Source organism: Bactrocera neohumeralis, unplaced genomic scaffold, assembly GCF_024586455.1.
Source record: "Bactrocera neohumeralis isolate Rockhampton unplaced genomic scaffold, APGP_CSIRO_Bneo_wtdbg2-racon-allhic-juicebox.fasta_v2 cluster10, whole genome shotgun sequence".
In the NCBI taxonomy this organism is placed as follows: Eukaryota; Metazoa; Arthropoda; class Insecta; order Diptera; family Tephritidae; genus Bactrocera; species Bactrocera neohumeralis.
In genome coordinates, this window is record NW_026089623.1 from 1,494,730 (window position 1) to 1,507,769 (window position 13,040).

Here is a 13,040-nt window from a genome sequence, read left to right on the forward strand (position 1 = left end):
TTCGCAATCTTCTTGCGCCGAAACTGTGTAATGGAACCCGACTGATTGTAACGCAGCTATCGAATACAAGAGGGCCGAAAGCTTGATTCTACGAATTCCAACGATTTGCCATTTCAGTTCACAAGGATAGGCGCTAAAAAAGTGTGGCATAAATCTGGAAATGCCATGTTTATCACTTATACTTGGCGTGTTCACAAGTTGGAAAACTATCTTCTCGGTACATTTACCCATCGGAACTGAAAGCAAAAAATGTTGTTTATAAAGCTGCCCTACATTGAAAAAAAATGTAGGAAAATAAATTAAATAAATTATTTTTAACACAATATAAATGCAACTGTGAGATAAATAAAATCTTTTCCCACAATGGCCAACATTTCGACATAAAATATTAGTATAATTATTGGCAAAGACCAAGGGGTGAAAATAATGGTCATTGATAATCTTTTGGCTAATAAAAAAAATCAGTTTCTGGTATACGCCCAAAACCGAAAAATCTGTGGGACGATAAAGCGGCACCAATCGGAATATGTACTATGTATAACACAGAACGCTTATGACGTTTATAACGCTCTGAATAACAAATGATTGGGAAACAAGATGACAAGATTCCGTGTGTAATATATCTTGGCTTATCACGAATCGTATTGTCAAAAGTGTGCTCAATAATGCACAGAAGGTTCGAATAAAATTACTCAATCCATATTTAAGAAATAAATTCGCAAAAAAAGTAATTTTTTACCATGAAACCTTAATCCCTCCCTTAGTAAATGTCTCCCTCTAAGCCGTCGATTTTATTATTGAATTAAGAAGAACGATCCTTAAATCTTTACGTCTTTCGCTTCCGAAATTTAATTGTTTATGAATTTAACTTAGGAGCTAATATAAGAAAAAAGGGCAGTACTATAAACTGTGAAATCATTTTAATTTAGAAATAAGAACTGTAAAAGAAGTACAATTAAATGCTTAGACAATTTTTCAATTCGAAAAAGGTAACAACACCCAAAATGATTGCAGAAAGCATTGTTTTGTTGTTAGTCCGGTAGAAACATAATTTTGAGTCGACGTATTTTTGTCATTCTGAGAATGTGAGATTTATGGAAGTTGCGAAGTTAAGAAATTATGACATTGTTTACGGGCACTGCATTTTAGGTCTATAATTAGCTGTCCGCTTTTTGAATTTAAAATCTCCTCTCTCTATCCCAACAAACACTACGTGATCAAATTGAAAAAATAATTGGTAAAATATATAGTTTTCATATAAGTAATATAAATATATACATATAAGATATGTATATTCCTACAACATCCTGCATCAAACAAATAAATCTGATAGTCGGAACAACATCACAAATATAAAACAGAATGTACTTAGGTAAAGCATCAATATTTTCAAACTCAAGAATTAAAATTAGTACTAAAATAACAATACTAAAACAGTAGTCTGAATAGAAAATTGATAGACCACTTCGGTATATGAAGACGTTGCAATCAGTTTTTATTTCATTTTGTGGTACATTACATCTTGCTATAAGAACGCTACCAAAAAAATCTCCTAGATTAAGTTATTTCGAAAGTTACGATGCAGGGGATAGTGTTCTTTGTTAAAAAATATTCGCATAGAATTTAAATCTACAGATTTATGACAAAAATTAACCACTATAAACATTTGACGAACCGGAAGCCCCTAAGAAACAATTTGATCTATTGTACTAAAAATAATTGGAATTATATATTTATAATACAATAAAATTGTTATACTTTTATATGTATAAGATTTAAAAAAATATAATTTCCATTATACAAATACATATATATAAATAAATAAATTAATGTATGTACTGTTGGATAATTAATTAAGAAAAAACCCTCTCTTTTTTATTCGAAAAAGCTATCTTTTGACCGTACTATATACAAAATGTTTACAAATGTACCTTAAATAATCTAAATATATATATATATATATTTATATTGATGGGTATATACTTACAAATGCTTAACTTATCAACCAAGCGCGTGTTTAATTCACTAACTATACAATGTAACAATAATTATACATGCAATCATTCGTAAATCTTAATGTTATCATACTACGTATATACATACATATGTATAATAAGAGGTGTGTTCAAGAACTAACCGAGATTTTCATTTGTAAAAAATATATACTCGTACTTTTTTGTAAATAGTTTACGTTTTGAAACATTATAGTTAAAATTACTATAATGAAATTAAAAAGTTATACTAATATAGTATTTCAAAGAAATACATCTGTAAATACAATAAATTAGATATATGTAATTTAAAAATTGAACTTGTGGTTTTGTTTTGCAAAGGAAATATTGATGTTTAGAAATCTCATTTTCCAAAAACCAAGCCCATTGGGAAAGGCGATGCCTAAAGAACAGATTTTTTAACATTTTTATTTGTGTCGTTTGTTAGTTCTTTTCAATATGATTGATGTTTTATGAATTTGTTTTTCTCAATTAAAACGAAATATACATATAATGGAATAACTTAAAGATAAAATTTAATGTATTCAAGACCCATATTTAAGTATAATATAACAAATTTAAATAAAAATGAAACAATTGTTATTTTCGACTAGTTTTTCAGACCAAAAATGCGGTATTAACTGGTAGTAGCAGATGGTAAAGAAAGTTACCTACATTTTGAAAAATCAGGAGGTTAGAGACATTGATCAAACTTATCTATTATATGAAAGATCTTTACTCTCTTATTAATAAGTAGATACAGGTACTGAAGATAATCGAATATAACCTAACCTATATCTCACTTTTGGACTCTTCTACCTGTTAGTTTTCGTCAACCAAAAAATTTTCGTGCTGGATAGTGTTTCACCACGTTATATTAAAATATATACTACCAAGTACCACATTAATATTTCTTAGAAGAAGAGGTAGAAGAGAGAAACAATTGATTATTGCTGTAAACCAATCCTTTGAATTACAATAATATCACAAAAATATATTCTTTGATATTTCTTAACGATATTTATAGTACAATAACCAAGGTTTTTTTTTTAATTTCATGTTATTGTTGCTTAAAGAATTTTACAATTAATTTTTTCCAATCTGTTAAGGTAACACCACTTATTTTTATTTGCTGTTATACTGTATACAAAATAGCAAATTAAACGATCACAATATAGATATATATGTATATGTATATATTTATATATTAATTTAAAGTCTTAAATTTAATTAATTAAATTTGAAAATGGGCAAATATGGTGCAGAGCTTTGAACATAAGCTGGAGGACATGCATATTTGATAATATCATTATTCACTACAATTGATTTACCAATTATGTACCTATTTACGTACATACATACATATGTATTTAGGCAAACATATAGTATAACTACGACCTAAACACAACACATATTATTTTATTGTCAAACGTTTATGAATGAATTTATCTAATAGCTCTTAATAAAATAATCGTAATGGTGTAGAAAATAAAAGTATGTATGTATCGAACTCAGGAACTGATCCGATTAAAAAAAATATTAAGTTTAATATACAGTGAAACTTTCCTATCTCGAATCACCATAATCCACAAAAAACTTCGAGTTACGGAAGGAAATTTGTTTGAAATTTTACATCTATTGCCAATTCAAGATTATGAGTTATGGAGAACTTTGAGTTATAGAGATTCGAATATATGAAAGTTCAACTTTATTTACAAATTGTTTTTGGGATATGCCTATATGTTATTAGGAGCACTCAGAGCAATGGGAGACGTATCAAATAATTATTTGTGTTCATTTTACTTACAAACATTGATGTTTTTGCCGACTAAAGTCACAGAAAAGTTTTAAGTAATAATTACTATTTTAATGCTTTACACTAAAAACGGCGTGCACTAATTATAAAATATCAGTAATTTTCTATACATCGCATTCAGATTATTACAGTGCTTGTTGGTTGTTGGTGTACATGCTGATGGTAGCGTGATGGCCATTGATGTGAGTGCCGATGTAAAGGTTGCGTGTGTGGCAGATGATGGCTGGATGCTGCGGCCACTGCAACGGCGGCTGCCGCATGTTCTCCTCCGATAGCAAGTTGGCGTCAGAGATAAAACTCCGGCGAATTTTGACTCTCTGCATTACAATGTGGTTGACCAACGGTGATCACACCTGGTGTACTGCCATCGCTAGCATTCGCTAGAGCAGCAATTACACCACTACTACTTCCGCTCGTTCGTATTTGCAGACGTTGTTTTAAGTGATCGCGCTCTTGACAAACACGCGAAAATTCTAATTTCAAACGATGCAGATCCTGATTCAACTGACGATTGGTTTTCTCCAGCTCATGCCGTTGCTGCAGTCGTTTTGAACGACAGCTTTGCGCGTATCCACGATTTTTCAGCGTCCTACGTTTAGCCTTGAGCCGCACCACTTCTTCACGGGGGCATCCATGCAGGCGTTTATTTAATTCTCGTACGCTCAAAGTCGTTAGCAAATCATCACTGATACAGTCGTCAAGACCTAAATTACTTGAAGTGCTATATTGTCTGGAGCAGGTGCGCGGTGAATTTGTGGATGATCGAGTAGAGCAGACCGACATTGGTCGATTGAGGTGAACCACTGAAGTGGTAATTGGAGCGTTAGATGGTGCCTGACTGTCATTGCCACCACTGCTAAGACTGGTAGCGCCGTTGGGTATACCACTGTGATAAGGCGTATGCATGTTGATGGGTGCTAAGTGCTCTAGTGATTGAAAATGATGATGGTGGTGGGGATGGTGCTGGGATTGTGCCACCAATTGTCCATGATGATGATTGGCGGCCACAACTGACGCTGTGGCATGCATGTATTCACGTTGTCGCTCCCATTCCTCCTCATGAGTGGGACAAGCAAGCGGTCGTAAGTCTAATGGCTGAGGATCTGAACGCATGGAGTTAGGTAGCCACATCATTTCTTGTGTGAGACCAGCGTTGGCGGTAGGTGGACGATGTGTTGGATACGAAGCACTTGTAATTGTTGCATACGTTTGGGCACAAGTACTTCCATTAGGAGAGCTAATAACAGGTGGGGTTTCAGGCGGTGTTGATGGAACTCCACCAGGCACCGATGTGTTCACAAGGATTGCCTGCCCTGCCATAGGTCCGTGCGTATAGATTTCCGGTGGTGGAGATAATGGCTGCAATCGGCGATCGTCTATATGCCAGCTTTGTGGAAAAGATCGCATCTTGATGGCGGGTGGATTAGTTGTTTCCTCTTCCTCTGGAGTGATTGTTGTAGTTGTCCAAGTAATTTTTGGGGCTGCTACTGGACTGTGATCTTCACGTTTCACTCCAATAGCTGTAACAGTTGCTGAACCGTCCTCCAGGTGATCGAGCACGAATTCCTGCACATACTGTTCGGCGAGGTTTGGGTCTTCCATTCTCATTTAGAGTTAGTTCTTCTTCACACACTCTTTTCTAAGATTATTTTTGTATTGACCAAGACACACTTTTGTTTTTGATTTTTATATTTGACGTAATGATGTTTGTCTACAAATCGTGTTTATATGTTTAATGCTTACACGTTATGTAGTATATATTAATAAAATTACGATTAATGTACAGATTTGCACCATATATTATTTAGTTTACATATTAATTTACACAGAATTATTAAAAATCTTGCAGTCTATGTTAATTAAATCACTAATTAGAATAACTACATGTTATATACTGCATATTCTTTATTATTATTTTTTATGCACATTTCTTTTTATTGCAAAAGCAGTCCATTTCACTCTCAAATGTTAACAAAATCGACTCGGTTCGTGAGTTCTGCGACAACCACCTTTAGTAATGTGCTGATAATTACTAAATATTATGAAGGGTGTACGTCGCGATAGTTACGGAATGGTCGAGCTAAGCTTTTCGTTGAGATATATAAGTATTCCCGGCAGCGAAAAATAGACTGTTACACCGTATGCGGATCGTCGGATGTCGTGCTCTGTCGCGTCGCCTCGTTGTGTACGGCAACGCGCGTCATACTGGAATGCTTCTCCAACATTTCCGATGCTGCACTTTACCGGTAGTAGTAGAGCTTACCGTTAATACTAATACAGCGTATATATGTAAAAACCACCACCCATATTTAATGCAACTAAGTACAACTGCGCACTGTACACTACCGAATGATGATTGAATGAGTGTGAGTATGGATCCATGTATCCACATTAGTATTACAAAACAAAGACACCCTATGATGGAGTCCCGTTATGTGAATACAAACAAAGCTGAGTGAGGGCAGTATTAGTGTTACCAAGTGTTCCCGTAACGTCGCTCGAATGTCTTGGCTCCTGAAAAACAACAATACAGTGGGACGAATATTGCCGTCTGTAGTATTTTACAATAATGACAACTTCATCGTTTGTGATGGTTTTAATCTTGCGAGGAAATGAAATTTTTTTTTATTAAAATTCCCCGCTACATTGTTGCATTGTATACGTAAATGCTTTAGCTTTATGTGAGCATTCCAATTAATAAATGAATTTCGAAAGAAGGGGAAGAGCAATATTTAAGATTTATTGGCGCAACTCTGAATGGTTAACATGCTTATATTAATTTAAATATAATATTATATATTGATATAAAATTTATTTTAAAACTTTTAACAACCGTAAACCTCACTCAGGCATAAATAAATTTATTGCACATTGTAGTCTTGCGGTGGAACTGATATGTCAATAAAAAAAGAGTATGCAGTAGAGAACGCAATAACAAAAACTAATTTATCGAGTGGAATTCCTACAAGATAATATACGGATCCCTCATTAATGTGATATAGGCTCTATATTCAAAGCTAAGTTTTATTTTGCATATTTTCGATTACTTTTACGACTGTCAATAGTTCAATTAACAAAAGGCAAATACAAATTAATTGTTTTTTCGTATTTTTAAAATTTAATACTTCAAACCAAATATAGAAATTTTATAGAAAACCAAAATAAAGGGTTAATGTAGCGTTATTTAACGCGGTAAAAATAATTTCTCCACAATGATAATATAAAACGTTGGCGAATAAAATACTGCTTATATTTCAGTTTTCTAATGGACTAAAATTTAACTAAGTAGTGGCCATTTATTTATTTTTGTTATGTTTTTTTTTTAAGTTCGTTAAGAGAATGTTAGATACCGTTAAGTAAGTTGTAAGTAATGTTCGAACCTATATTTTTTTAACTCAAGCAAAACTCAAATTAAAACTGCACCTGAGAATCTAACTCATTCTCTTTCTTAAGGTATTCAACAAATAATGAAATAAAGTTTGTAAAAATATATATACCACATTGCTGGAGATACACAACAATAATCAGTAAATTTAAGTAAATCCATATACATAAATACATCCACATAGCCTATGTAGGCGCATACATTTGTATGCGAAAATATGAACGAGCACCATGATTAACAATGTCTCACAATGTAACACCGGACAAACCGAATTTATAAACAATTTTAAATAATAAGAGAAGATGGAATCTCATTTTTATCCTCCGCCAAGATGTCATGCCAGAAGCATTCACGATTCTGAGAAGAGTCTAGGGTTTTAGAAGAAAGCGTATGGAATTAATTTCGTAATAACATAGTTTGGATAGTTTGGTCTTTTTTACATTAAGTTTTGAAATGTGATGCACACTGTACCCTGTATGCTTTTTATAAAAACATTTATAGCGGCATTTTATACAGAGAGTTTGCTCCGAGTAAGCTCAATCAGTATTCAAGTTCTCGTCCAACTGTAAGGGCTTCTCACGTGTTTTGATTGTAACATAGCCACTACTTTCGTGGTAGTGGTATAAGAGTATATTTTATATTTTGGCATTGGTGGTGGTTTCCCGTATGTTTTCGGTGTTGGTTTGGCTTTCCAAGCTTTTGGTTTTTGTAGTAGAAAAGTGGGCGTTTTAAATTGCTGTCCATAAAATGGTATATACGATTATATTACATAGACGGATATCCAACGAGAGCTCAGCTGAGTGTAAATGTTTTGCGCAGCTCCGCCTATTTGTTGTCAAAAAATCTCCGTTTGAACGTATCAGATAAAAATATTTTATTACAATGTTTACAACGGGTTGGGGAATCCTTACAGGTGCAACAGCAGCAGGTGCATTTACGATTATGTAGAAGAGCAAGCAATAGTACAATGGATAATTTTTAACCTCAAAAACCTCTACTGATTGTGGTTTTAGGGAGGACGGATATTTCCACGCCCATTAATTATATAAGGAAAGGGATGCTAGGAATTACTCGTTTTTCATACTTTCATATGCAAATATTCATATACATATGTACATACCTACATTTGTACATAAGTACATATGTATGTATATGTATACTTATGTAGGAGATTTTAATTGGCAGAACCCACCATCTTCGGAAACTTCAATTACTTACATACTTATGTTCATACGTACGAGTATGATAATTGAAAAGTATCGATTTACGAATACCTAAAGAAAACTACATAATATTGGTCTGGAGTTAAGAAAAGTAAGAACGACAATATGTAACTACAATATTTTAGCTGCGGCAGGTACAAAAAAAGTATAGCTTGTTGCAAATATGTGCACATTTAATAATATCCCAATTCATAAATTCCATAATTAACAGAACAGTACGAACTTTGAAATTTTCATAATAAACGAGCGCAACATGTTGGACACAGTATAATGGACAAGGAATATAATTATAAACAACTTTAATGGCCAAGTTAATACGAAATCGAATCGATTTAGCTTTTAGTTATAATAATTGCTATTTATTAAAGGATCAAAAATTTAATAAAAATTATTGAAACCTACTACTTTTGAGTAAACCAGTTTACACACGTATTATTGTCTAAGGTAAAGATCCGACAGAATTGTTCAGATGTTAGCACTAAATCGAATAACGAGCTGCCAAACAAACTAATCGATCAAAAACATGTTCTTGTATGCAAAACTTTTTCATTTGACAATTTGACCTTGGACAGTTGTCCAGGTTGGATCTCTATAGCTGTCATAAAAACTGACCGATTATAATACAGTTTTTTTAAGAAAACTTTTTGTTCGTAAAAGGTATTATAGCCTCGGTAAAATGAATGTTAAAGTATTTTCTTGTTTTACTATTTTTGCATTCATAACTTATTGACACTAAAATATTTGAATACAAGAAGTGTGATTAAAACTTAAAAGTTTGTATGTATATTACAAGGTGTGTTCCAAAGCAAACAGGACTTTTTGAATCTAGCGCCTCCTAGTGGCGTGATATATGCCGACTGGTGCGTTATAATCTTCTATCTTTATGGATTGTCCAGTGAGAATTTCATGACATTTCATGGATTGAAAGTGAAGTTGTTGCGTCTTAAGTGTCAATATGTTTGTGTTATCAGTGCGAAAATGAGCTTCGAACAAAGAGCCAACATTAAGTTTTGTTTTAAAATTGGTAAAACTTTTACCGAAACGTTTCAATTGATGAAACAAGTTTATGGCGATGATTGCCTATCCCGTAGCAGAGTGCACAAGTGGTTTCAACGTTTTCAAAGTGGTCGTTAGGACACTAATGACGATCAACATGTGGGCCAATCAAAATCCGTGATCACCGGAAATTTCGTCGAAACTGTGCGTGAATTCATCAAAAATCCCCCGAAATCATCATTGAAATTCATGGAAATGGAATTGAACATCTCTAAAACATCGATTTATCGCATTTTGACTGAACATTTGGGCATGCGAAAGGTTTGTTCCGCACAAATTGACTGACGACCAAAAATTGCTCAGAATCCAACATTCGTTTCGACGTTGTGACCGATTATTTTACCAAAAATCACTTTTTAAGCATTAACCACTCCCCGTATTCACCTGATATGGCACCGTGCAACTCTTCCTTTTCGGAAAAATGCATTTGCCCATGAAAGGAAAGTATTATGCAGACATAGAGACCATTCAAGAGCCGGCCAACGAACTAAAACACTCGTTCGACATGCTTTTGGACCGTGCAAAAAGCTGTATTGAAGCAGAATAATTTTGAATAAAATAAATTGATTTTGCCGAAAAAACCATTTGTTTACTTTGGAACACTCCTTGTATAGTTCCTTTTTTACAAATCTTTACATAGTTATTCTAGATTTCTTTTTAAATATTATCATTCATATATGTACGTGTATATATAGTATCTACATTACCAACCATTCCTTCTTACAGCTATTTCTGTGGCTAACTTTTACATCTGGTATACTCGTATACTTGTATACTGTTTACTAGTTGCTGCAGAGTATTATAGTTTTATTCACCTAACGGTTGTACGTATCACCTAAAACTAATCGAGATAGATCAAGTGAAAAGGTGAAAACCTGACTGTATGTCTGTCCATCCGTCGTGCAAACTGTAACTTGAGTAGAAATTGAGATATGTATCTTGATGAAACTTGGTATGCAAGTTCTTTAGTACAAAAAAAATTCGAGTTCATAGATGGTATTGTAATACTCGAAACTGACTTTTTATTGTGTGCTTGAAAAATTGATTCTTTATAAAATAAATTTTCCTGCCTTCGTCATTAATAAAATGTTATTGTCTTGATAAATTTTGAAGATTTTTATCTTACAGCCTTTTTTTTTACAAATAAAACATCTGTTTTACTTTTTAGTGCATAGTTGTGAAAACCAATTTGATGGAGTCAATGATCATATTTTAGTTCCGGGGGGATATCCGTCCGTCTGATCTTGCAAGCAATTGCTTGAGTAAAAATTTAGATATTTTGATGAAATGGAACCACTGCCCCTTACAAAATACTGTTAATCGAAAACTTATCAATTGCTGTAACTAAATCTACCGATATGTGAGGTTAATGAAACTCATAGAGCATCTTTTTCTGGTAATGATATGTTGTAATGCCTTAAGCTTAGTACGCAGCTCTCAAGAAACGCAGCTCTTAAGAAACGGTCAAGAAACTTTCCTGCGATAAATTTACTTGTGCTAGTACGCAGCTCTCAAGAAATCTAGTACTAATTTTTAAAGCTTTTTTCAGTAAAATGTGAATATGGCAAATCTGGTTTTGCGAAGAAACATCAAATCAACAATTGTTTCTTGAAGGAAATTCGAGGTAATCGTCAAATTCATCCTAAATTAGTTGAAATCATTATTATGAAGTATATTCCATTTTGAAATGTTGTATAAAACCTACCAATCATCAACAACATTTCTTAAATCTCAATGAAAATATTTATGTTACCATACACATACATACATACATATTACGCACAAAGCTTGTTTTCTTTGTTTATTTTCTCTTGTTCTTCTAATGTAGATCATTCACAATGCGTAACCAGCTGTCAAAGTTACTTGAGAAATAATGTATTTTTTTTCTTGACTAATTACTTGAGAGCTGCGTACCAACCTTTAAATGGATAAAAATTAAGTCAAACACTATCTAACTTAGTGCCCACATACCCATATACATCTTATAAAAATTAAATAAACGTATGACACTGCATATACTATAGTTAAATGTCGAAAATATGTGACATGGACCCACGAATTACGCCAGCGCTTATAGTATACCTACTACAAAAACTGGTCACTTCACAAAATTGCATGCAAACGATAGGATATATGCATACATATCTAATACGAGTACTTAGCATATGTATTTCATATACTTATATAACCTGTAGTCAAGTCAGCTAGTTATAAACTATTAAGAAAAAAGTGCCAAGTCCCAAAATTAACGCAAGATTTAAATTTGCCATCATATACATATGTAGTAAAGTGTTGGAAACAAAAAAAAATATATCGACAGCTGAACGTTTAGGCTTAGTAAAAATGGAGCGTTACATTACAGAGCAACATGCCTTTATAAATGAACAATATTTCAAATTTCATCAACAAATGATCAATTTTAAACAAAATCATCCTAAGCGTCGAAGCACATTTTCACCTTGATAGATTTTTTAATCGCCAAAATTGTCGCTTTTGGGGTTTTGAGAACTCACATGTGATTTTAGGAAAACAAATGCATCCTCAACATATCATTGTTTGGTGTCTATTTTGAGCTGGAGTCATAATTGGACCATACTTTTTTCGAAAATTAGGCTGATCAAGCAGTGACTGTTACTGTTGCTCGATATCGCATGATAACCCAATTCTTTTTTGACGAAATTGGATGACAATGATCTGGCCAATATGTGGTTGACTTATTCAATAAATAACCCTATTCTATGTATATTATGATTCAATAAAAAAATGCAATTGCAAGACCAAAAAATGTGTTTTCTATTTATTTCCAATATTGCGTTTATTTAGGGTGCGCAACTAGTCAGCCAACAATTTTTTTCATACAAGCACTTCCAATTGTCAGATTTCGCCTGATACTAGTTCTAAAAAGTCAAAAAGTATTATTATGATATATCATACAAGTATTTATCAAATTTAGTTCGGTTAGTTCATTTTCGCTCAAAAAATTTTTTATACATATGTACATAAAACTCTGTATTAGTTTGATGTTTTACTCTGGTGGAAAATTGTCTTTACGGTGTAACGAATATGTTCAATTGACTCAGTACAATTCGATTCAGTTCAAACAAATGAAGACATTCCTATGCCCCTTCCGCTGAAGTACTAAAGCAACTGTTCATATTAAACGGTAAATCAAAACTGTGGATGGAGGTATGGCAAACAACAACAAATCAATTCGAATCTTGGACAAGATTAAAGCGTTTCTCACTGTGGGTGTACGCGTATTAACGAAAGCTCACGCATAGAGCATACGGGAATGCTACCAACAAATGAAGAATGCCGAACAATCGGGAAATGACATAGCGTCCTAATACCTACACATATGTGTGTGAATACATACGAGTATGATGAGATGTATTCTGCAAACATATAAAAATAATCAGGATAAATAAAATAAAATAAACTGAAATGAAAAGGGGACGGCGACAACAGAGACAACGAACATCGAAACAGTTAAACGTACAAAGCACTGATTGTATACACATACATTCATATGTATGTACGTACATATGTATATGCTTAAACACATAGAA

At 33.1% G+C, this 13,040-nt stretch overlaps 1 protein-coding gene across 1 annotated transcript; it reads right to left on the reverse strand.

Moving 5' to 3' along the window:
- Nucleotides 1-3,164: 3,164 nt before the first annotated feature.
- Nucleotides 3,165-6,010, reverse strand: LOC126764860 (transcription factor MafB). Its single transcript, XM_050482490.1, has one exon. The coding sequence runs from the start codon at nt 5,413-5,415 to the stop codon at nt 4,093-4,095; it is 1,323 nt and encodes a 440-aa protein (XP_050338447.1). The 5' UTR covers nt 5,416-6,010; the 3' UTR covers nt 3,165-4,092.
- Nucleotides 6,011-13,040: the final 7,030 nt, after the last annotated feature.